General features: G+C 36.1%; 1 protein-coding gene across 2 annotated transcripts in view; it reads left to right on the top strand.

Annotated features, from left to right (window-relative positions):
* Window positions 1–27153, top strand: part of trio (trio Rho guanine nucleotide exchange factor) — a 456894-nt gene that overhangs the window by 347281 nt on the left and 82460 nt on the right. For both annotated transcript variants that reach the window (XM_089089484.1, XM_089089483.1), the window contains one exon: window positions 23714–23848. In XM_089089484.1, coding sequence (XP_088945610.1) covers window positions 23714–23848 — 135 coding nt within the window. The remainder of the gene's footprint in view (window positions 1–23713; window positions 23849–27153) is intronic.

Here is a 27153-nt window from a genome sequence, read left to right as displayed (position 1 = left end):
ATAGAGAAAAGAATGTATTAACTTCCGGATCACAGAATGCTACTGGTCCATTGGTTTAAAAAGCTCATTAACTGAGTTCATTCAAAGTCTTGAGTTCCTTAATCTTGCTTAAATTTATTTTAAATTCTTAATAGGGCTGGTATAAACTTCTTCTTTTTCTAATTGTAAACAAAACGTTGTTAAATTTGTAGTTAAGTTAGCACAATCTTCTTCTTCTTCCAATTATAAACGGAATGTTGCAGAATTTATAGCTATAAAATTTTCCTGGTCTATCATCCCATATATACGACGTTGAATTTTTTTTTACACACCACACTGCCTTTCTTTAACGAAACGAATAAGAGTTTCAATAGGGATAAGTCCTTTATTAGACAGTGAAAAAAAAAATAAAAAAAGGCCCTATTGAAACTCTTATTCGTTTCGTCAAGGAATGGCAGTGTGGTCTGTGAAAAATATTCAACGAAATGTTTTAATTTTTCCTAATATTACTATTTTTTAAGATTTTATGTTATAAAAGGGGGACACCTATTTGACACCTCTGTGTAAGGGCTTGGACGAGTAAATAACGTATTTTAAAGCTTCAGATCTAACATTTGTTTTTAGCTTATTTATCCATGGCCTTTGTCCTTCATTTTAGGTCATACCAACTATTTAATTATTTAATGGTTTTTTTCCGTTTTTATTACTAGTTGGCTCTTCGTCTCAAAGAATGAGTCAATTGTCTTGGAAATGTAATGTTTATGACGTTTTTCTTTCGTGATGCTTTTTCTCATAGACGTTTTCAAATTTGGATGGAAGCTTTGCTTGCCGCAATGTCATTGTTTATTGATTATCTCAACAAGTAGGAACCAATTGTTTGAGTTTCTAGTCATCAACTTCCCTGTTTCTAGTTTTCCCTAATTACTTGGCCAATATTTGCTCCGAAAATCCTGAATTGTAATACTGACTCGGTCTATTCAAACTAAATCTGTTGGTAGGGGCAGGACTCTGTAGAGATTTGTATGTTCTTAACTGCAACAACACAGTTGTCGCACGCATACCTCAAATTCCCGATGCTGTTTGTACAGCTCAGCTAATTATTTTTTTGGTGTGTATTTTCAATTTAATTCTTCGTGAAGAAAGAAAAGCAAAAAGTTCATGGGAGACATATCTCTCTTTACTAAGTGTACTACACTAACCCGTAAAATATAAAAAAAAACTTTCGAAAACAAAAACATTCATGCTCGAAAAAAATAGTACTTTCTGTACATTCAATATAATTTATGCAATGTCTTTGGTTTAAAAGGAAAAAAAATCGTAGAAAGAAGTTGGTCTTTATCGCCTATTGAGCAACTGAGCTTATGCGCAGAATTTGCTATATAGAACAATTTTGATGAAATGGGGAATAAAAAGCATGCTGTGTTTCATGTCTAATTGATTGTTGCCCCTCATAGCAGGATAATAAGTCCAAGTCCTTCCAATTTTCTACTCCTAGGTCTACTAGCTTTAGATACCTGTATGTAAGTCGGAATTATAATTATGAAAGACAGAACATTTAACATTTTTTCAGTGTCGTAATATTGATAGAGGAAATCTGGCTTCTATCAATAGAACCAGCCTGGAGGAGTTTTCTTTTGAGAGGTGGAGGCAAGGGTCATATTCCACCCGAAATGTAAAGAGACTTGTAAACTCGTATTTTTATGTGCGTTACAAGGATCATAAATTGGCTATAAAAATTACTTTCTGTAGTTTTTCACATTTTGTTTGATTTTGCTATAATCTAAAATATTAGGATTTAATTGAATTGAATTTGAATTGGATTTATTGAAAAAGACAAAACAAGAAATATATAACTGAATTCCAAAATCTACGGTAAATTAGACACAAGAATAACAAATACTTCAATATATTCTCCCCCGTAAGGCTCTATGGCCAGGAAAAAAACAGGGGAGAAACGAAACGAAAAACAAAATAAACACATACATTCATCAAACATTTTTTAAATAGTAAATTCACATCACCAAACCAAACATTTCATTTATCATGATTAGCCAGTGTGGTCTCAGAAATTACTTTACTCTTTTTTTTTTAAAGGAAATTAGAAGATAATATTGATCAAATAGACTCCAAAACACTGGATATAGAAACTATTATGCGTCTCGTCCGTCTTTGCAATAGTTCCTCCTCATATTTCCGATATAATGATCAATTTTTCACCCAAATTAGGGGTTTACCCATGGGTACAAGTCTTTCACCATTTTTGGCAACTTTTTATATGGAATTCATAGAAATCTCTGCTCTGGAAAATTTTCCGATAAAACACCGTTTCTGGGGTAAGTTTGTCGATGATGTTATTTCTCTGTGGGAGCACGGAGGAGAGTCACTTAACTCCTTCTTAACTCATCTAAACACTTTGGACTCTAACCTTCAGTTCACTATAGAACTAGAACATAACCACAAACTTCCTTTCCTAGATGTTTTAATTTTCAATAAGTCTCCTGGCCTTGAATTTTCTATTTATAGAAAGCCTACGCATAACGATAGGTATTTGCATTTTTCCTCCAGCCACTCTCCCTGCATAAAAAGAGGAGTTGTTATTTCTTTGGTTGACCGAGTAATAAGAATTTGCTCAGAGCCTCACATAGACTCAGAATTGAACTATATTAAGGATATTTTATTTTGCAATGGCTACCCTATAAAATTACTTGAGACCATTATAGACAGAAGACGAAAAAAGGCAGAGGGGAGGGCATCAGGTCCACAAGCCCCAACAGATACCGTCCCATTGGTGGATGATAAGAAACTTTTCACTGTTCTACCCTACATTCCTAAATTGAGTGACAAATTGAAAAGAATCCTTAAAAAACATAAACTTAGCGTCGCCTTTAAAAATTCAAATATTACACAGAACTTTTTTAACAACGGCAAAGATAAAACCAGCCCCATTCTGGGTAGTGGTGTCTATAGAATTCCTTGTTCTTGTGGCTGTTTTTATGTTGGTAGAACCCAACAGCAATTGGGGGAGAGGTTATCTGAGCACAAGTCCTCAATTGACAAGGCAATGAGGTTACGCCAAAGGCCTGAGGTTTTTGATTCCGCCTTGGTGCAACATGTGTACGAGAATCCACACCATTTCATTTTGTTTGACGAGGCCTCTATCGTTGCCCCCGTTAAAGGTCTCTCGCAAGTTTTCAGGGAGGCAGTTGAAATAAAAAAGCACATTCACCAAAAGGTAGCTCTCAATAGAGACACTGGAGAAATTTTTCTAAGTCCCATTTATGACAAAATTATTAATTCTGATCGATTTTACATACATCCACAAAGTTATATTGTGCAATCGAATAGAGTCTCCGATAACAATCAAACTGGAAAGCGATCAGCCTTTAAAAGTGCTTTACGCAAAATGAAATTCTGAAATGCCATTTAGACTTGTGTTTTTTATTCAGTTACCCTTTCACCGTTACTAGGAAAGGGTCGTCCAATTTTAGTTTCGTGTTTTTATTTTAAGGTTTGGTTTTTATATTTTTATCAGTTTTATTCTGCACTGAGGACGGTCAAGCGGAGGTCTTGACCGAAATATTTGCATATTTTTTCAATTTTTTCACTGGCTGTTAATTGTCCTCGTTTCCTTTCTTCGCGATTTTTTGTTTAAAGAGTAAAGAGTTTACTCTTTCTTCATCACAGTGTTTCATATGGATTAAGTCAACTCTTGTATATTTACGCTGAATCACCTTAAGGCCTGGAATAAAATATTTGGTTCTCATACAGTAGAACTTCAATGTAGCAGACTTTTGGTATAATGGACAAAATATCTGGTCAAAGATGACAATTGTAAATAATGATTCGTACATGGCAATCAGGTCTTATCTTTAAGAAAAAATAGTTGCTATCTGTTTCTATTCATAACTGATTTTTTTCCCCTAGGAATTCAGTTTATATTCTTGAGAGAGAAATGTAGTGGGAGAATACAGTGGGAGATATGGATATTCTATCTAATAATATTGTATTTTCAAGAAGTTGTATTGCAAGCAGATCAAAATCAGAGCTAACCGCTGAATAGTAATCGGTGTAAAGAATTTGCAAAAATTTCAGAAAGAAGAATTCCCTAATAGCCAAGAAATTATGATTTGCTCCATTTGGTAGCCAAATCAATGAAGATGAGTAGAAGCTACGGAGCAAATAAAAAGGAGCAAGCGTTGCTGATTTTATTTTAATAAAAGGAGCCAAGCATCTAATGTAAAGCAAAATCCTGCATTGTTTTATTTTTGCTTATTTTTGGTAGTATGGAGAACTTGCTTAAGTACATTTCAGTGCAGACTTAGTCGAACAAAATATTTTTTTAAATCCGCCTTTATATAATGGACGTTCAGCTTTAAGGACATTCCCATCATTTTTTTTTTTCGTTTAATCGTGGCTGTAGTGTTTTTTTTTTTTTTTTTTTTTTTTTTTTTTTTTTGCTTAAGAATGCAGAAACTGATAACAGAGGTATGAAACAATTACGTAAAACTTTGACGCTTTAACATGGGTTTTTGTAGGAACTGAAAACTCCTGTCGCGACAATAAATGCAGCCTTATGACACGACAACAAACCACTTCGCTGATGACACGACAATAAAAAACATCAATTGCAAAGGACGAAGATCCCAGCGAACCCCACAAGACTGAGAACTGAGGCATGGGCAGATGCGTGGCTTGTCAGTTTAACGCATCGAAAACGAAAGAGCTCCTAATTTCTAAGGCACATAATATGAGGGTTCATCCCGATTTTATCTTCAAAGGAGAGGCAATAACAAGAATTGAGGCAATACGTCTATTTGGAGTTAACTTCTCTTTGGATCTCTCATAGACTGAGCATCTCAGTTAAATTATATCCTCTTGCTCCAAGAAGCTAGGAGTTATCTTAAGTGCAGAAGTCTCCTCTCTGATGAGCTTTTTCTGCCAGTATTCATTTCATACATCAAACCTGTCATGGAATATGCATGTCCTCTCTTCGCTGGTCCACCAAAAAGCCGCATCGCTCCACTCCAACGGATTCAAAATCGAGCAGTTCGTGCAGGAACCTCTGGCAACACGAAAGGCAAAACCCCCCCAGTTGATCCAGGAACGCTTTGACATGGCGTCCACGTCGGTTTTCTACAAATACATGTATAACCCTCCACTAGAGGAGCTATCGAAGCTCGTTCCTGACAGAGAAAAGCCTTTGCGATAAACTCGCCGAAGTACAGCTCGTCAGGTTTACTTTGAGCGGGGTACCCCGCGCCAAGAATATCTGAAAACGGGTTTCGCACGGCGATCGGTCGCCACATGGAATAGCTTGCCAGCAGAAGTAATCCCAGAAAACCCTTCCCTTGATGCGTTAAAGAGAAGGTATAACAAATACCTCAGTGTTGGAAAATGAGGTAATTACCAGGACAAGCAGCATATAATCACCTGTAATGGAGCCGCGAAGCCTGTAATAAAAAAAAAATTCACGTGTTATAACTAGGAAGAAAGTGAATATATTACTTGATGCCTTTTTTATGCTCTTTACAAATTAAGTAATCGCTTCTAGGGCAAATTCTATTTTAAGCTCTTAATTGGTTCCCAAAAGGTAATACATTGTCTATAGTTTTTAGACTACGATGTAAAGCTAAAAATTAATTTAGAATCATTAACATTCAGGAATTAGGTTTTAAACAAGGCTTTAAACAACTCTGTATGATGTTTCAGTACCCTTGTAGCAACGAAGAAGAAAAAAAATACAGAACAAAAAAAAAGAAAAATAGGACGCGTCAGTGCTTGCCATGCAAAATGTGATTTCCTTGTTGTTCAAGGTGGGGGCTTTAAGTTCCAATCAAAGGTTTTCAACAACACTGATTCCAATACTGTACTTTTTGTTATGCTGTGATACCTTATTCGAGGGTTTTCAGACCTTTCTTTTTAATTCCTGCAAATTTGTTTTTGAATAATATTTTCCTGTCAAGACTAACGGAAATACTCATCACCATTCCTGCCTGAATTACCTGAGGATGCCAATTTGTTATCACTAGACGGTTTTATATTGCCCATTTTTAAACTTTTGGTCTGGTCTCTGTGGGCTGTTTTGAACCCCTTTATGGTTCAAAACAGAATTCGCCCCATAACTGACTGTTGAATTTCGAAAAAGGCAACAAATGATGTATTCACTTTCTTCTTAGCTAAATAACACGAATATATAAATATAATCTGTTCAAGTGCTTACTTCCGAATTTTTAAGTGTAGAAGCAGATTCTATAGTGTGTTTGGATTTTAATGCACATATGACCAATAAAACATGTGTAAAACTTTGCGCAAAGGTATTTATGTTTTTCTGGTTAGTTTCAGTACATGCTCGTAATTTAATAATACTCATAAAACTTACCATCAAAATCAGGTTAATTTATTAAAAATTTTATTCTAATGTTGAAGATCTTATTTCATTTATTTTCAGCCCGGTATTTTCTGAAAGTGGGCTAATTTTTTGTTATGTTTTTTCGTAAAATAGTTAAGGCTTGGTTAGTAGGCAAATCTTAGGCTGTGGAAAAAACAAATTACGTAAATGTACATGCTGTGCCGTTTTGGCAAAAGGGGTTCTTTATCTTCGGTTCAATGTAAAGCATAGTAAAAAAAAAGGTGGACAACTAAATTTTTTCTTTAGGTTTATGTAATTAACTTGATGATTTTTCTGGCTAGCACTAGATGACGTTGGTTGTTCTTTCTCAGACACGGACTTGCGTTTACTCAAGTCAGTTTACCATAATGTTTCAAAAACGTTTTTTCTTTTTCTTTTTTTATTTGTTTTTGTTTAGATACAGTAAATGATAAATACTACCCTCGAGTTTGTTGTTTATCATCCAAAGGCTGGTCTGAAAAAGAGAATAGGATCTATGATTCTTAAGGATAGCACTACATGGTTATGGTTGTGTTTTTCTCAGAGATGAATAGAAGTTTTGTTTTTATCAACGCGCCCGGCTCTTTAGTTTTCTGTTTACAATAATAAATAGCGACGAAGACCACACTCCCTTTCCATCATAAACAACAAATTACAAGTAGAACAATAGGGAAATTTTTTTCTCAAGGCAGTGGAATTCCAAATTTTAAATGCATATTTCGGCCCTATGTCTAAGAGCCATCCTCAGCACAACACAAACGAAAATGTAAAAGAGAAACTTGCATTAAGATACAAACTTTAAAACTAAAAATAAAAAAAAACTTTCAAACACTTGTCTCATTTTTGCTTTGTTAAGTTTTTTTTTTTTTTTAATTATAAATAACAAAATAAAACTCCAGTTTATACGGAAAGTGCGTTGTTTATCATCCAAAGGCTTGCGTTGAAAGAGAATATTTTCCGCATCGAGTCAGATCAGTTCCGTTGGAGCAATTGTTTCTCCTTCCAGTCCTTTGATTAAAGGGAGTTGAGTATAATATGAAATCACTAGAATACTGTATCTATTTGTGACTTATCAGATCACTTCACAAATGTGTCATAATTAATCATAAAATACTAAATATGAGGAAACCGAAAATTTTAAAGTCGCCAGCTTCAGATATGCAGCGGCATTTACAAACTGCCATGCTAGGGATTGTTATGACACATGGATCTCGATCGACTCCTAGTTCACCGACTCGAAGTCTAGACTTCAGAATTTTCAGTAAATCTTGTTCGGTTACTCCAGTTCATTCAAGAAGTCCGGATAATCCAATTGCCTCTATGCTCCAGGTATTTTACTTGCATTCTTCTAGAAGAAATCTTTTGATTTGACAGATTTTTTTCTTTCGTTGTTTTTAGATACTTTCAATGGAAATAATATAAGTACTTTTTAGGGGGAGTGTGGGGGCTTTTGCAGCTAAAATATGTAATCTAGGGAAAAAAAGGAAAAAGTGCTTCGAATCTTTTGGAAGTAGGCTAGATGAATTGTTACTGCAATTTTATGCTGTTCATCTAACAAGTGTATTCGTGTAAAGATGCACCACCCCATTGGGGTGGGGCAAAATGAAATATAAATTGTTTTTAGACAAAACCCGCTTGAATTTTGCTGGGTATTGAAGTTTTATGTGATTCAAATATGTTTTTACATTACCGGTAGGGAGGGGGTAATTTCTCCCGTGCACTCTCTGGCTGTGTCGATGGACCCATTAATATTTTAATTCTAAAAAAAAGACGTAGCTTATTTGTTTTTATGGCAAAATTCATGCGTCAGGTCGCTAAAACCAGGGGTGTCGTTTGGGGGGGGGGGAAGAAGGCAGTTGCCCCCCAAATAATTTTGAGAGAAAAAAATTATTTATCCCATTGCCCTTGACTATCCGGATATGGACCCCTCTTGGCCCCCCTTTCCCCCAATAAAAATGCTGGAGATCCGCCTCTGGCTAAAACTTTGGCCCTTAGCCTATATTCAGCTAGTCAATCATTTTCTTAGATTTTTCCCGTAGAGGTGGGGTGTGTTGTTTGTTGAGCTTCCTATTAAAGAAATCAGCACCAAGTTTTCAGAGACAACCTCCTTCGGGAGATAGTTCCAAATAAATATTTGGAAACTTACAAAATTGTTCTTCAAGTGCTTAGTGTGGGGTGTCTTCTCTTGTAGGTATCTGACCATATCGTGGTTTTGCTTATTTTTCGTAGCTGGTGTTGCGTTGCAATCAGGTGATTTCGCTTTTAAGGGTCCTTTACACTGAGCTTTGGCATTCCGTTATCACCTTCACACAAGATCTTACGTTAACCGACCCGTAACTCTACTAGAGGTTTGATGGGAGAAGTTTATTATTCCGCATAATTTATATTAGCTTAGATAAGATATTTATTTCAAAAAATGACTATCACAAGCCCCGAAGGGCTGAATTCGCATTTCGGGGTCATATACTAAAAAAAAAAGCCAGTCTCCATTTGGCAGATTCTGCAAATCTGCACCGCCAATCTACAAATTTTATTTCAGTGGAGACTTCTTTTCCAGCTCCGTGTTGGCAGTTTGCAGATACTGCAACCTTCGACGTTGCTTTTTCTGCTTGATGGCAGATTGGCAGAATCTGCCAAATGGAGACTCCATTTGGCTCTATTTTAGAGTTTACTCTATCAATGTTCCATTGCCCAACTTGGTTTAGTAATTTTATTGTGGCTATTTTAGCCTTTATAAGAAACTTTCAGAAAAGGATGACCAATTTTTTTTCCTGGAGATGATATGGAATTATTTGCGAATGTATAAGATTATGTTTTAACAATAGTGTTCAAACATGGTCTCCTCATTCATGTTCATGATCTTTTCACATCGGCCACTGATCTGTTTGCACGGATTGCATAACCATACTTTTTTGCACCTTTTTTTTCTCAGAAATATCTAAATTAGGAATTAAATTGGTTGCTGCTTCCAAATGAACTTCTTGGACTAAAGTCAAGCATGCATTATATGAGCTGTATAAGGAACAGCTCGTAAAAATTACTCCCTTGAATTCTTCTAAATGTTTAATTTTCCAAAAAGCAAATTGTACGTGAACAAGTTAGGATGTTAGACTTTATGCCAGCTATGTTCAATTTCTGTTCTGAAAGTCGTTTTGTTTTGTAATGTCTAAAATTGTTTTCATCTGGAGTTCTTTCGCTTATTATGTAAGTGTTCAATAATCCACTTCTTTTATATAATAGTTGCTAGGAAGTTAAGAGTTGCTAGGAGTTCCATACTAGGAAGTTATGTATAGAAGCTTTTTAGAGGACTGGGTAGTATTTTTATATTATTTTGGGAGGACAATTCATGAATTTATTGCTTTAGTAAATATCCGATAAAAAAAAAATTCAAATTTAGTGCACGAGTTATTAAACAGTCACAATGCGCAGTTATTAATATATGACACAGATATAAATAATCTGTGTTCTGAAATTTGACATAATAGATGAAGTTCTGGGGAGTGTTTGCAGTCTCCTATACTCGACTTAAATGTATCGCAACTTCGATAAAGCAGGCAACTTAGTTAGACATATGCTGCATTACATATTAGTTTTGAAATCTTGACATGTGGCCTTCTTAACGAAGCAAAATTACATCGGTGTACTTACTAGTACTTGCCGCATTTTGTAAGCCCTTGGTCAGAACCGTATTCAGGGGTGGGTGAGGGCAGGGGGTCGTGTTTGAACGTCTTAGAACGTCTATACGTCTATGATCATAATGGGTTTCTAAATAATGTTATTTTATCAATATAAGTGTTGATTCTTCAAAATTACGAATTATTGTTCATACTACGATTCTCACTATTGTTCATACTATTCTGTTAAACCTCGTCCATTCCTTCTAGTTTCATTGAAACTCTTTAGATATTCATCTTCAGCCTAAATGATTTGTAGAGAGGTGCCGTCGAAGCCTCATCAATTTTCCAACGTTTTTTTTTTTTTTTTTTGTCTTCATTGAAGTACTTCTCTTGTGAAGTACTGATTTCACCTAATCCTAGCTTAGGGTAGACACCAAATCATAGGTTAATCAATGTAAGCTATGTTATCAAACAGTTCGTGGTAACGAACTGTAAGTTCGTTTTAAGTTTTAATGTCGCTCCTTACTTTCGGTTAAAAAAAACTTGTTTTTTTTTATTTAATTTTATGCAATAAGAGTGAACTTTCAATATATTTCCATTATTTAATGCGCTTGATTAGTTTATTGTTAGCCAGCTGTAACAATTGCCACTAACTACAAATCAAACAGTTCGTGGTAACGAACTGTAAGTAAGGAGCGACCCGGCTCAATAGTAACCGAAACTCCAAAAACCGGAATTTCGATTCCCATAGATACATCAATAGAATCAGAATTTAATGCTGATTTCAAATATATAAGTTTTATTAAGTTTAGTTTTACCCATCAAAAGTTATGCGCCTGAGAAAATTTGCCTTATTTTTGAAAAAAGGGGAAACACCCCCAAAAAGTCATAGAAGTTTAATGAAAATCACACCATCGGATTCAGCATATCAGAAAACCCTACTGCGGAAGTTCCAAGCTCCTATCTGTAAAAATGTGGAATTTTGTATTTTTTGTCAGAAGAAAGATCACGGATGCGTGTTTATTTGTTGTTTTTTGTTTGTTTGTTTGTTGTTTTTTTTTTTCAGGGGTGATCGTATCGATCCAGTAGTCCTAGAATATCGTAAGAGGGCTCATTTGAACGGAAATTAAAAGTTCTAGTGCCCTTTTTAAGTGACCAAAAAATTGGAGGGCAACTTGGCCCCCTCCCACGCTCATTTTTTTCCCGAAGTCACTGAATCAAAATTTTGAGATAACTATTTTGTTCAGCATAGTCGAAAATCTAAAAAATATGTCTTTGGGGATGACTTAATCCCCCACAGTTCCCGGGGGAAGGGCTGCAAGCTATGAATTTCGCCCATTGTTTGCATATAGTATTGGTTAATGGGGAGTATAAAGACGTTTCAGGAGGGATTTTTTTATTTCTGATGGGGGGGGGGTGTCGGAGGAGGGGGTTACGGAGGAGGATCCTTCCATAGAGGATGTTTCCGTGGGGGAAGGGACATTCGATGAAGGGGGGCGCCGGATTTCCCAGCATTATTTAAAGACCGATCAGAAATTAAATAAAAAAACTAGTTTTTTCAACTGAAAGTAAGGAGCAACATTAAAACTTAAAACAAACAGAAATTATTACGTATATGAGGGGGCTCGTCCCCTAATACCTCGCCCTTTTCGCTAATGTTTTTTTTTAGTACTTTCAAAAGAGCTATCTATTCTAATTAACCGGCCTTTGTGTTTCAGGCGTTTGTGATTCGAACAAAATTCAAACTTAGCTTAAAGAGCAAAGTATTGACTAGGGGGCAAACTCCCTAATATACGTAATAAAACATACGAATATAGAAGTTCGTTACGTAAGTTAATTTGTAAGTTACGTCAGAACAAAATTTCGAGAAAACCATTTAGCAAAAAAAAAGCAAAATTAATATGCAAATTTCGTTTTAAAATTATTCATGTACGGTGAGCCAAAATCAAAGCTGCATTAATTCAAGAACGTTCAGAAATTAAATTTAAAAAAAAAACAAGTTTTTTTAACTGAGAATAAAGAACAACATTATAAATCAAAACGCAGAGAAAATATTCCGTAAATTAAAGGGGCTGTCCCCTCCTCAATACCTCGCTCTTTAACGCTAAAGTTTGAATATGTCACAAAACTTTATTTTTTAAAACAGTAAAAAACCTTGGCGTTAAGAGCGAGGTATTGAGGAGGGGACAGCCCCTTTCATATACGGAATAATTTCTGTTCGTTTTCAGTTTTAATGTCGCTCCTTACTTTCAGTTTAAAAAAAAACTTTTTTTTTTATTTAATGCATGTAGAGAGCCGATGCTCGCCTGTTCAAGTTTTGATTTTGTTTTTTTCTGACAATCAAGGATTTTCTGGGATCGATATAACTTTTAGCATAAATTTATTTTATGGATAAATTATGTATTTTCAATATCTATCAAATATTATAATTTAATCTGTTACATCTTTTGAGCCGTTAAAAGGTGCGCTAAATTATTCGCAAGTACCTTACTGCTCATTAATTTGAGAACTTCTTTTTGTCTTTTCAAAAACATTTGTTAAGTGTTCTGCTTGTCGCCTCAGAAAACATCGCATACCATTGGAACAAACTAATTCAATTGGTTGAGGGAGGGAGGTGATTATTAATCCTATATTTCTTAAGACCAGTATTGTCATATATGGAAAGCGCTATAAAAATATAGCTTCGGGGGAAAAAATCATCTCCTTTTTAACTTGAATTTTAGTGAATGGACTCTGTGGCTTCAAGCTCGTCAAATTATTAAATCTAATCAAACAGTTCGTGTTAAAGAACTGTAAGTAAGGAACCACTCAGTTCAATAGTAATTGAAACTCTGAAAAACGGAAAATTGATATCAATAGATACATCAAATGATCTATCTATTGTCTTTTTATGGTGATTCCAAATACGGTGTATTAAATTTAATGTCTTTAAGTTTAGTGTTACCCATGAAAAGCTACAAGTCTGATAAAATTTCTCTGGTTTTCAAAAAAGGGGGAAACGCCCCAAAAATCCAAAGAATAATGAAAATTGCACCTTCAGGTTCAGCGTATCAGCGAACCCTACAGTAGAGTTTTCAAGTTCCCATCTGCAAAAATGTGGAATTTTGTATTGTTTGGTAGAAGAAAGGTAACGGATACGTGTGTATAAATATTTTTATCCCAACGGAGACCGTATCGAACCAATGGCTCTAGAATTACCCGGAGAGGGCTCGTTCAAGCGGAAATTAAAAATCCTAGTTCCCTTTTTAAGTGACCAAAAAGATTGGAGGGCAACTAACTCCCCTCCCACGCCCCTTTTTCCCCAATGTCGTCCTATACAAATTTTGACATAGCCATCTTGCTCAGCATAGTTGAAAAGTCTAATAACTACGGTTTGGGATAACAAAGACCCCCCACAGCCCCTGGGGAAAGGTCTGTAAATCATTAAATTTGACCATTGTTTACGTATAGTATTTAATATTGGGAAGCATACAGACATTTTCCGGAGTATAGAGGTCTTCCACATGGGTATTTTTCCATGGAGGATGACGTTTTCGGGGGTGAACTTTCCAAGGGAAATTTTATACTGGGGAGATTTCCAAGAATTCCTACACGAAATCCTTTTTATTTGTCTTACTTTCTCTTTGCCGGCTAAATTTTACGCGTGGAGATGTTCCGGAGGAATTGTCCGGGGGAAATTTCAGCGGGGTTGGAAGTGTCTGAATGATTTTTCTGTGGAGGGAAAGGGGGTTCAGTGGGAAAAAATTCTCCATTGGAGAATTTTTCGAAGGAATAATTTTCTACTGGGGGAGGGATTTACGGGAATTTTCTCCGGAATGCATGTCTTTTGAAGGAAAGTATGCTAAGGAGAATTTGCCAGGCGGAATCGTCCGCAAGAAATCTTTCACGGAAAATTTTCATCGAGGATGGATTGTCCGGGTGAACTTCCCCGGGGGGTTTACATAGGAGGGAATTTCCATGGGGGAGGGAATTATCCTTGGAGGGGAAGCCGGATTCTCTGGCATTATTTTATAAACGATCAGGAATTAAAACTTAAAATGAAAAGAAATTATTTCGTATATGAGGGGGGTTGCCCTCTCCTTAATACCCCGATCTTTACGCGGTAGTTTGACTTTTTGTCCCACTTTTTTAAGAACGACTCATGAAACACTAGGGCAGTTTAATTACAATAAGAGGCTTTTTTAAAAGTACTAACAAACTTTAGCGGGAAGAGTGAGGTATTGAGCATGGGGCAACCCCCTCATATACAGAATAATTTCTGTTCGTCTTAATTTTTAATGTTGCTCCTTAATTTCAGTTGGAAAAACTTTTTTTTTTCTATGTAATTGTAGTAATGAAGGTATAATAATGTAGTAGTGTAGCACTTAATTAATTAAATTAAAATTGCTCTTGAAGAAGTTGATAGGTTAAAGGAAAATATCCTTAATCATTAGTGGAAATTGTTTCATACCGAATCTAAGATTAAACTGTTTAATTTATTTTTTACATTAATTCCTGTTCCTATAGTAACAAAAAATTAAAAATATCCGCAGTCTTTCCGTTAGTATTTAATTAATGCCTAGTCTTTTAGTGCTTCTAGTTTTCTCCTATTTCGTGAAGTAAAATTAAAATGTAGGATTCACCTCTCCACTGTCTGAAATATAGCGAAATTTTAGACTGAATTTCATTTGGTCACACAACATTTTAGCAGATATGAGCTTGAAACCTCTACAGTAGGGTTCTATGATATGCTGAATCTGATGATGTGATTTTCATTAAGATTGATTATATTTATGGGCTACTTCCTCCCTTTTTTGAAAACAGGCAAAATTTCCTTAGCTTGTAGTCTTCGATGGGCAACGTTAGACTTAATGAATTTTGTATATTTAGAATCAAAATAAAATTTCATTTCATATGTTGTATCTATTGTTATCAAAATTCCGTTTTTTAGAGTTTCGGTTGCTATTGCGTCGAGTCACTCCCTTACCACGAACTGATTGAAACCATTGCCTCTGGTTCTGTGTGTAAATAGATTTGTGTAATAAAATTTCATTTGCAAATTCCGGTATTTTATATAAAATCAAAGAGAATAGGCAAGCACATGGGAAGCCTGTTATTTCCAAAAATAAATTTGTCTTCACAGACACCTTAATGAAGCAGCCTAAGTATTGTTATCCAAAAGACGGAAAAGACCATGCCAAACATAAATAAATTAGCTTTGGAATAGAAATGTTTCTTCTATGTGAGATAAAGAAAGAGTTTAAAATTTGAAAAAAAAACAACAATAATCCACTAACAGATCAGAGAGGCTACGTCGGATAGTGGAAAATGGCCCTACACTTATATAAAACGTAAAAAAAAAGTGTTAGGACTTGATTTCTGATCCCACTACAAATTTTCCATATTTTCTTTGGTCTGGATGCTGTACAGTTTTAGAAGGGCTTTTTGGATTTTTATCTTTGTTATTAATGTGTTAGTTTTGTCGCCAATTCTGAAATTCCGTTTTAAATTACTGTTGAAATTTCAGTTGAGAAATAGCTAGTCATCCATTGTGGGCCGCCAAAAATGTCTTCTAGTAAAATCCGAGACGTCTCATGTTTCTGTTTTTGTTTTACAGGATTATATTCCCTTGACAGAAGTGTTCTTTTGTAATAGACTGCAGTTTAAGGCATGCGTTTTTGCAAGCTCATAGTCCTGTTACTTCCATATTCACCAGCAATGGTTTTTCTAACCTTTTCTTTCCTGGTGTCTGAAGCATTTGAACTGTGTCTAGGTTTGATTATTATCAATTACCATTGTTGCCCCAAATTTTGTTAGAAGCCTGGTGAATGTTTACCTACTCACGTACTAAAATACCTTTTACTTATTATCTGGTATCTATACAGAAACTAATTTATGATTCCCTAGCGTGAACTAAGGCTTGAAACAAGCTTGAATTGGGGATTTCCCTAGCTGTTTGCTTATTTTGCAAGCTTGATTTAAGCTTTCATCATAGCAAAAGCTGAGTAACTAGCAAACATGAGGCAAGATTGTTTTTGGCTTTTTGATTGGTGTGTGGATTCTCTGTGTAAATGCAGATTTTCAATCCATTTATTTGAAAAATACACCTCCTGCCCATCCGTCAAAGTTATGTTGTATTCTCTTAGAAAATTCTCTTAAGAAATTTCTCTTAAGAAAATTTCACAGTCTAAACGACGGGTTCCGCTGGGAGAACTGAGAAAGAAGCAACTTCGAATATATTCCCCTCAAACCTATTTTTCTATAACGATATTGGAAAGAAAAATAAATATGTAGATTGATTGGGACCAGGAAATTGACAATAATATAAAAAAAACAGCAACTGAAACGTCATTTTGACGCCTTATGTGCCAGCAATGACTCTGAAGGATGTTTACATTATTAATCTAGTCCAGCTTCCCCTCAACATTCCATCAAATTTTCACCTTAGTGTTCTTAGCCCTTGTAGTAGTCTCAGATGAAGTATTTGTAGTCGTTGTAGTAGTGTAATAGTAGTAGTAGTAATACTAGTAGTAGTTGTAGCAGCAGCAGTAGTAGTAGTAGTGTGCACATATTGCCTTTTGGTCAAACGAACACCCTGCTCATCCTGCCCTGAAAGTTCCAATTTAGCACCGTAAGCCGTTCCTGAGATATGCCCTTCTGACAACCTGCATGCATATAGTGTGTTTTGACAACGAACATAAATTATTCCGTATATGGAAGGGGCTGTCCCCTCCTAAACGCCTCGCTCTTTACGCTAAAGTTTTTTATTATTTAAAAAAAATAGAGTTGTGAGAAAGTCAAAGTTTAGCGTAAAAAGCGAGGCGTTGAAGAGGGGACAGCCCCTTTCATATACGGAATAATTTCTGTTCGTTTTAAGTTTTGACGTCGTTCCTTACTTTCAGTTAAAAAAACCTTTTTTTTTTATTTAATTTTTGAACGTTTTGGAATTAATGCAGATTTTGATTTTGGCTCACCGTACATGAATAATTAAAACAAAATATGCATATTCATTTTACTTTTATTTGGTTTAATGGCTTTCTCGAAACTTGTATAATTTTATTTACGAACGTTGTTATTAGTAATAAATATACGTAACTTCCGAATTAACTTACGTAACGAACTTCTATCGTATATTCATAGATTTTTAATAAGTATATTAGGGGGTTCGCCCCCTAGTCAATACCTTGCTCTTTAAGCTAAACTTCGAGTTTTGTTCCAATTCTTTAAAAATGATCCCTTAATCACAAAGGCCGTTAATTAGAATAAATAGCTCTTATGAAAGTAATAAAAAATCTTTGGCTTGAAAAGCGAGGTATTGACTAGGGGGTGAACCTAATCATGTACGTAATATTTTCTGTTCGTTTTAAGTTTTAATGTTGCTCCTTACTTTGAGTTAAAAAACTTATTTTTTTTTAATTTAATTTCTGATCTCTTTCTTTAATAATGCTGGGAAATCCTTCACTTCTTCATAACAATGTCCCTTCTCCCATGAAAACTTCCTTCTTGGAAAGATCCTCCGATATAACCCCGACCCCCCCCCCCACCTACCAGAAAAAAATCCCCCCTGAAAATGGCTGTATACTTCCCAATAATGAATATTGTATGTTAACATTGGTTAAAGTTCATAACTTTCAGCCCTCCCCTCGGGGAGTTCGGGGGATTAAGTCATCCTAAAAGACATAGTTATCATATTTTCGACCATGCTGAACAAAATGGCCGCCTCAAAATTTTCATCGGGTGACTGTGGGGAAAAATGAGCGTGGAAGGAGGCCTAGTTGCCTTCTATTTTTTTGGTCTCTCAAAATGGGCACTAAAACTTTTAATTTTCGTTCGGATGAGTCCTCTCTCGATATTCTAGGACCACTGGGTCGATACGATCACCCCTGGGAAATAACAAATAAACACGCATCCGTGATCTTTCTTCTGGCAAAAAATGCAAAAATCCACATTTTTGTAGATAGGTGCTTGAAACCTCTAAAGTAGGTTCTCTGATACGCTGAATATGATGGTGTAATTTTCATTAAGGTTCTATAACTTTTAGGGGGTCTTTCCCCCTTTTTTCGAAAATCAGCCAAATTTTCTAAAGCGCGTAACTTTTGATGGGTAAGACTAAACTTGATGAAACTTATATATTTGAAATCAGCATTAAAATTGTATTCTTTTGATGTATCTATTGGTATCAAAATTCCGTTTTTTAGACTTTCGGTTACCATTGATCCGGGTCACTCCTTACTTACAGGTCGTTACCACGAACTGTTTGATTAACGTTTTGAACTGGGAAACGTGAACATTGAGAAATTTTCTTTCTTGTTAAAGTCAGAGGGATGTATGTCATCTGTATAGTTGTCGACAATAGTAATTCTAATGGTGAACTCTTCTTTTCGACTCGATGCCACTTTTTGAAAGATTTCGGCCTATTTTTCGAAGTTCTCGTAAATTGGTTTCCGAAATATCTTTTTACCATTCAGACTAACCGAGATAATATTTATCATTCCTGAATCAACTGAAAATGGCATTTTTCGTACTTGACATTTTTTGGGTTACTACGGGCCGTGGTTTGTCCTTTTACTAGGTTGTAGCTACTACTGCAATCATGAAAATAAAAAGTTAAAAAATTCGCTTGCATCTTTTTAGGAAATCACTCAAAAAATGGGAATAAGCCTGTCTACCTTATTAGATACTTATTTTATAGTTTTTTTTTTTTATTAGGTCCGATGAGGATCAAATAAGGTGAATACCAAATAAGGTCTAGTAACGTAACGCCTCATTTCTTAGGTTATGTATTTTTTTTTTTCTCTCTCTCTCTCTCTCTAGGTATTTACGCTTAGTTCTCTTCAAATCTAAAAAAAAAAAAAAAATTATCATTCGAATCACATAAAATGTACGAGTTTAGATTCCACTTTTAGCGAGGTGCGTTTTTAAAGAAAATAGTTCTTCCTCTCTTGTGCTGACTGCGATGTAAATTATAAATATTCCGCTTGAATTGCATAAAAAAACTTTCAAAGGATGCGATACAATTTCGCAACAATTGTGCATTTTTTTTTAGGGTATTGCATTGCGATTCGCTACATACGATTCTTCATTTGTCTCACGACATCATAATTTTAACTGTAAACGCCCTTACATCTGTTTTGTCAAATAATTCAAACAATTGCTAATCATATCCGTCAAACCTATTGTTATTGTACCCCATTTACTTAATTCAGTACACAGATACAATTAATTGCGGGATTGATATCGGGAATTGCGGGAACTGCTCTGTAATGAAAACGCAATTTTTTTCTAATAAAAAAAGAAAACAAAAAAGTAGGAAAAGAGGCTGTGACGTGATAATTTAGAGTTATGTCTGCAAGGGGTGAAGGTCTGCAAAGTCGGCTTTTTTGCTTGGAAACCAATAATTTTAGAATTTGCACACAATCCAAACTTTTTTTTTTGGGGGGGGGGAAACAAAATGTTTCCAGATTGCTTCTTAAAGGAATTTTGTGCTTAAATTCCCAAAACATCCTACATTTTTATGTGTTTGTCTCTAACCATCTCCTCGAAGGGAGGTGGATCTTTGGGCAACATGCTGAGGTTGTCAACATACTCAAATACATACTCAAAAATTACAACAGAAACAACAACTTCTGAAAGGAGAAAAAAAAGAAAAACAAAAACAAAAAGGGAAACAAGAGGGAAAATTAAACAAGCAAACTTGCCCGCTCGTGCTTTAGAATTGCTGGTTTTGTTTTTTTGCCTGCTAATAAGTGTCTCAACAGCTAGATTTGGACCGGCTAGGTTGTAGCGCCGAATCAGAAAACTATTTTTTGTCCAAGATGGCAATTTTAGTAGGTACTTGGTAAAACGGAAAATTAAAGAGCGGATTTTAGACTTTTCACGGTTTGCCAATAATTTCTAGAAAGGGGTCACATATAATATATGTGGCAGATCGGTAGCGTTGTGAATACTTGCCAGTGTTGGACGGTTAAATCTCAGAGTGAAATTAACGATCAAAGCATAGGAGCTGGAAATTCGCCGTTCAAGATCTGAGATCAGGAGGGAGCGGGTATACCGTAATGAGGTACCTATTGGTAGCCCCAGATATACTATTTTATCAACTGGTTTTACTGAGCAATCACCTAGTGTGACATTAGTGGGAGGGTCATTCTTCGAATTGTAAAGCAGGACTTTCAACTTTTGGGAGTTAAATATCCGACTTTCTCGTAATTGGACTGCAGAAATGAGAATATTTCTGAAAGGCGGTTAAGAGTCCGGCTGAGATTCAGCGTGTCATCAACATAGCATACTAGGGAGATGTCAATGGAACTGAGAATGCATGATGAAGGACAGCCTTCTTGAGGCTCAATAATGTCGTTGTTGAAGAAATTGGGGGATGAAACTGCCTCCTGACGGGCTCCTTTGCGGACTGATATCAAAGCTGACCTTGGGGCTGGCGGAAGGCCTTTATCGGGAGGGAGCTTGAGTCGCACGCGAAGGCGAGAGTAAAGATCACGGAAATCCCGAATGATATTTGAGTTCACTCCTCTTCTATTCTCCATTACTCCAATGCAAAAATCTACGTTCAAGAAGTGCAAGTAGGAACGAAAACACATATGAAGACCTGGTTCACTGGAATTAAGCTCCATCCGGTGTTTATGGCTGTGTTAGGGATTTTTTCTTCTTCTTAAAACGTAATAAATATGATAGCGGGATTTTGATTAATCTGGTGCTAGACGGAGTAGCTGGTGGGGGCTATAGGTCTGGAAGTTATAATTTCTTTTCTGACGAGTCAGCTTTTGAAGCACTTACTGTTTACCGGTCCTTCGAAGGAGATATTTGGTAGCTGGTAGGCTGGCGATAGTTGAATTTGACACACCAGCGAAAATCTTATACATCTGGTTTATGTTGATACAATGCGATTTGATTTACCATTGTGTTTCCTTAAATCTTTTGCGGGTGAAATTGCCATCACCGTTGCTAGTCAAACATTGGAGGCAGAGTTGTATCCAAGATTTTTGTTCGAGGGGGGGGGGTCAAGGCTTTTTTTTACGAAAAAAGGCTTTACAAAATGCAAAAAAAGTTTGCTTACATGTATTGTTATTATTTTTGTACGAATTGTACATTTTGTTTGGGGGTTCAAAGAGGGTTACACCCCTCCCCCGCCTGGATACGGCTCTAATTTGAGGATTTTCTGGTGAACGTCAACAGGGTTTTGAAGGTATTTCATTCGTTTACAAGTCTGTCTTCTGTCAGTTAACGTTAAGAAAACGAATTTTATTGTATACAGTAGAGTTGGAAGTCCGGTAAATCCTGGCAAAAAAAACGTGTTTTCCAATGGTGAAGCTTTGTCGCAGGTGAATGAGGAATTTTACCTTTACTTTTTCTTTGATTGGTATTTATCTTGGAAGCATAACAGTGATCTAGTTGCAGCAACGATTAAAAGAGGACTGGGGCTTATATGGAGATTGAAGCATGTTCTACCTCTTTCGGCTCTTCTAACATTGTGCTATGCAATAGCGAGCCATTACGTTTCCTATGGTTATGATTTGTGGTCGATTAATTTTATGCAAATTTTAGGAATTCAAATTTTACTGAATGAAGTCGCTCGAAAATTTCTTGGTATAAAATCCCTACTTGAGCTCAGAATTTCTTCTTCTGTTTTTAAGATTGTGAATGATCTTGTACCAAAGGGCACATTGGATTTGCATCCATTCCGCGGCTCTACGGATTATCCTCATTATTTCGTTGTTTACTTAATTTTTTGACATCATTATGTGACTTTTTCTGCACTTAGTAATTCGCCTGTGGTTGAACGTTGCCATACAGCAAGGGTTCTTTTTCTTTAAAACACAAGGGTGTTCAGATCTGGAATAAAATACTAGAAGAAATCAAAGAATCTGCTTCATTTCCATCCCTTAAGTTTGAAATTAGGAAGTTTCTTTTGTCAAAGGAGTCTCAAGTAGTATAGTTTGTATTTATGCATCATTTGTGTATTGTTAGCATTTGTGTTTTGTGTGTGTTTTTTTCTTCTACTTCTTTTTACTGTTGCGGCTGATGCTTTGTTTTTTTTATGAATGATGTTCGCTGATGGTAATTTTCTAAGTTAAAGTTGTGTAATTGGTCAGGACTGCATCGTGGCTGGGTGCCATGTTTGTTTAGTCCTGGGTTATTTCATGATGTATGTCTTGTGAAATAATAAAGTCACAAGAAGTCGTCGCTGATCTTCAGCCTTTATAGACCTTATTAATCAGGTTTCACTAGACTCTAGGATGATGGAGATTCTTAGAGAATTAAAGAGTCGGACCTTTAAAGACGCTGACAGCTCCTTGCTATTCCAGATTTGCAGTAGGCCCTTGAAGCTGGAGCTAGCCGAGGCAACCGTTCCCCTTATGGATTTTAATTAAGAATAGTTCGGAGTTTGGAGAGGGCCTAGGTAGACAAGTATTCATGTCTGGATTTACCAATAGGCCCACTGACCCGGGTCTAGGAGTGCGCAATGCCAGGGGGTGCAATAAATTATCTCTGAATGATTTTTTTCTTACCAAAAACTGGACTGGTATGATTTATCGCCAAAATGGCAGATGCACTCCGCCGCCGCGCTGCCTGTTCACAGAAAAGGGATTTTTAAATAACACAGGAATTCTGTGGCCACTTATAAACTGTCAAATGTCTCCCAAGAATGGTGGCTGAGAGTTAGGTATCATCTCTCTCTTTTATTACTTTTGGCTCATCAGTTGCGTTCTGTTCAGTGCTTTCACTATCTCTGAATTCTCGCATGTTTTTTTTTTATTGTCTCCTTTGCATGAATCGGGCTTTTTTTTCTTTCTTTTTTTTGGGGGGGGGGTGGCAACGCTATAGTTGTAGTAGTAGCAGTAGTGGTTGTGGTATTGGTAGTAGCGTGCACATATTGCCTTTTGGTGAATAACCAATTCGGAGTAAAAAGTAATTCGGAGTTACTATAGGCAGCGCTATAAAATTGCCTCTGGGTTAAACAGGTCAGTCGAACTTTCAACTTCTAATGAACCCTTCTAATGAACATCCAAAATTATCCTGGGGGAAATGGGGGGGGGGTCCGGGGGTTGCAAACGCCTAGACCTCTTCCTACCATATCAAGTCAAGAACCTTCTTGAAATTGATAAAAAAAGAACGACCTGACAAAAAGGCAAGCACTAAACGAGTAAGAAAATCGGGAAGTCAGGATGCACTCCGATAACTTATAATGTAGGATCCAGGTCAATAATTGTATACGTTATTCCGGGATGCAGGATTTGAAATAATTAGGAAAATGTACTCAAATATATTTTGCATAGAGAGCTAATGAGTAAAACTTATGCTATAAAAACTCCATTTTAACTTAAATTGAAAAGGGTTAAATCTCAAGTACTGCTAAATTAGACTTTTGAAAGGGATGAAACTGAATTGGAGCAAATCCCAATTTAAGAACTGTATGAAAGTCCAGGAATTACAGTCTTGATTTTAAGTGATGGATTTCCTATTTTATTATTGCTTTGTTTATTTGTGTTGTTTGTTTCTGGTGATCATTGCTGTATTGTTTTCATTCTGCATTTTTAGTATGAAGCAAGGCTTGTAGATCTAGATATCAAACTAAAAATATATATCCTTTTCTTATGCTCTATTGCTTCAGCATTGTACCTCTTATATTTATTGGTTTTCTTACTTCTAATATTTTGTTATCAATATTTTGTTATCTAATATTTTGTTATAAATCTCCTCCAATTAGTATTTCATCAATGCTCTTTATTTTTTATAGGTCCCAGCGGTCGTCCAGAACGAGATGGGCCAACGGTACAGCGGCGATAGCAGTGAGGGGTCACTTAAAATTCCATCGTCTCCTACTCCAAAACACCATGAATTTACTCACCAGCAAGACTTGGATGACGAAGAGGTAAGCCAAGTCGTAATGAAGCGCTAATAATAGCATGGCGACTCAACAGACTTTGATTTACCAGTTTTAAGGCGCTTATCCATCGAAGGTTTAGTGTTAAAGTAAACAACATCGAAAGATATTCAATTTGAGCAGTTAGAGTTAGATTATTAAGTCTTCAAAAAAAAATTCCCAGTTTTAGATCCAAATCTTACACTAAGATGTGTTCAATTTTTCTTTTATTTTGCAGATTTGAGTAACGCCACCTGTCTTGAAACTTGCCCATCACACCTTATATAGGATGTTCTTCAAAAATACCTATACATTTTTGAATAATTTCAACATTGGTGTTGATTATAGTTTTATTATTTAAAAAAATTATAAAATTTATCTATATCTTCTTATTCCTGTTATTGTTTAACTAAACAGTTTTGTAAACCCCGGTCATTTAACCCCTGAACAAAGTAAAGGCACCGAGACAAACTTCCAAGAAATTATTCTAAAACAGCTACTAAAAGTGTGTAAATGTAATGTATCTTTAAACGTATCTCTTGCTTGAGTGGTAGCAACTCGCGTGTTTTTTTTTTTTTTTTTTTTTTTTTTTTTTTTTTTTTATTCCGTCCTTGATCATCTTTTACTTCAATCGTATTTTCACCCTTCCGGTAGCGTTTAATCAAGTGTGAATCTGTCGTGTCTATTTTAATGTACTTTTGAATTCTAATATAATTAACTTGTAGTTTTAGCTTCACCAAAATATTCTTTAATACGTTTATAGAAAATAAAATTCTACCTACGAATAGCTTAGAGGGTGATAGCCCTACTCTTTGGTAATTTGTGTTCCTTTTCAGAGATTAATAAAACAAAATTTTTTCCACAAAATAAGTTTTTCAAAGAAAAGTAAAGAACTCCATTAAACAAAAAATGAGCAAAACTAAAATCAAATAATCTACCAAGCGTGAAACTACCACAAATGAGTATTGATAAATAAATGAAACCCAAAACGAACAGAAAATAGAATAAATAACCTAGTCAAACTCAATATGAGTAGATATTAACATAAGTTGGGTGCATAACCCATTTGCCTTCCCGAGGCGAGAAGAAAATTTGCACATTACTGAAAAATTATAAATGTTTTTACTTTTATAACTTTAATAAATCAAATAATATTAACATTTTGATTACTAAATATCAGTATATGTATATTAAACTGACAATGCACTTTCATTTGTATTCTAAAAATTTGATTGGATGTGTTTTGGGAAAAGATGGGCGAGAGAGGGGGGTTAGTTGCCCTCAAATTACTTTTGACTATTAAAAGGGGTACTAGTCCTTTTAATTTCAAATCGAATGAGCCCTTTTTCAAGTTTCTACGACAAAGATTTCAATAAAAACCTTACAAGCCCCCAGGGCAGAACTTATAATCCTTGCCCTGAGGGTTGTGGGTGAGTGTCCTCCTTAAAAATATGTTTTCTATCTGGAAATCAACTGCCCTGAACTAAATAGCTATCTCGAAATTTTTATTGGATGTCTTAGGGGGAATAATGGGTGTGGGGGGGCTAGTTGCCCTCCAATCACTTTCGACTATTAAAAAGGGCATTAGTCCTTTGAATTTCCACTCGAATGATCTTTTATTGAAGTTTCTACGACAACGCCTTCTTTAAAAAGCTTATAAACCCCCAAGGCATAACTTAAAACCCCTGCCCTGAGGGATGTGGGGGAGTGTCCTCCTCAAAAATATATTTTCTATCTGGAAATCAACTACCCTGAACAAAATGGCCATCTCAAAAGTTTTATTGGATGTGTTTGGGGGAATAATGGGTGTGGGAGGGGACTAGTTGCCCTCCAATCACTTTCGACTATTAAAAAGGACACTAGCCCTTTGAATTTCCAGTCGAATGAGCTTTAATTGAAGTTTCTACGACAACGCCTCATTTAAAAACCTTAGAAACCCCCAGGCCATAACTTAAAACCCCTGCCCTGAGGGATGTGGGGGAGTGTCCTCCTCGAAAACATATTTTCTATCTGGAAATCAAGTACGCTGAACAAAATGTCTATCTCAAAATTTTGATTGGATGTGTTTGGGGAAATGAAGGGCGTGAGGGGGGGGGCTAGTTGCACTCCAATCACTTTCGACTATTAAAAAGGGTACTAGCCCTTTGAATTTCCAATCGAATGAGGCTGTTTTGTAGTTTCTACGACAACGCCTTCTATAACAGGCATAACTTAAAACCCTTGCCCTGAGGGTGGGGGGGAGTGTCCACCTCAAAAACAAATTTTCTATGTGGAAATCAACTACGCTGAACAAAATGGCTATCTCAAAATTTTGATTGGATGTCTTTGAGGGAATGATGGGTGTGGGGGAGGGGGCTAGCTGCCCTCCAATCACGTTCGACTATTAAAAAGGGTACTAGCGCTTTGAATTTCCAATCGAATGAGCCTGTTTTGAAGTTTCTATGACAACGCCTTCTATAAAAACCTCATATGCCCCAAGGGCATAACACAAAACCCTTGCCCTGAGGGTTGTGGGGGAGTGTCCTCCTCAAAACATATTTTCTATCTGGAAATCAACTACGCTGAACGAAATGGCTATCTAAAAGTTTTGATTGGATGTGTTTGGAGGAATGATGGGCGTGAGGGGGGGGGGGGGGCTAGTTGCCATCCAAACCCTTTAGACGATTAAAAAGGGTACTAACCCTTTGAATTTCAAATCGAATGAACCTTTCTTGAAGTTTCTACGACAACGCCTTCTATAAAAACCTTATATACCCCCAGGGTATAACTTAAAACCCTTGCCCTGAGGGTTGTGGGGGAGTGTCCTCCTCGAAAACATATTTTCTATCTGGAAATCAAGTACGCTGAACAAAATGACTATCGCAAAATTTTATTGGATGTGTTTGGGGGAATGATGGGCGTGGGGGGGGCTAGTTGCCCTCCAATCACTTTCGACTATTAGAAAAGGGTACTAGCCCTTTGAATTTCAAATCGAATGAACCTTTCTTAAAGTTTCTACGACAACGCCTTCTATAAAAACCTTATATCAGGGCATAACTTATAACCCTTGCCCCGAGGGTTGTAGGGAAGTGTCCTCCTCAAAAACATATTGTCTATCTGGAAATCAACTACGCTGGACAAAATGGCTATCTCAAAACTTTGATTGGATGTGTTTTGGGGAATGATGGGCGCGGGGGGGGGCTAGTTGCCCTCCAATCACTTTTGACTATTAAAAGAGGCACTAACCCTTTGAAGTTCCAATCGAATGAGCCTTTTTTGAAGTTTTCTACGACAACACCTTCTATAAAAACCTTATATGCCCCCAGAGAATAACT

The sequence above is a fragment of the Artemia sp. Qi Xiang Cuo genome, chromosome 5 (assembly GCF_049724085.1).
Source record: "Artemia sp. Qi Xiang Cuo chromosome 5, ASM4972408v1, whole genome shotgun sequence".
Lineage (NCBI taxonomy): Eukaryota > Metazoa > Arthropoda > Branchiopoda > Anostraca > Artemiidae > Artemia > Artemia sp. Qi Xiang Cuo.
This window is presented reverse-complemented; position numbering and strand designations above follow the sequence as displayed.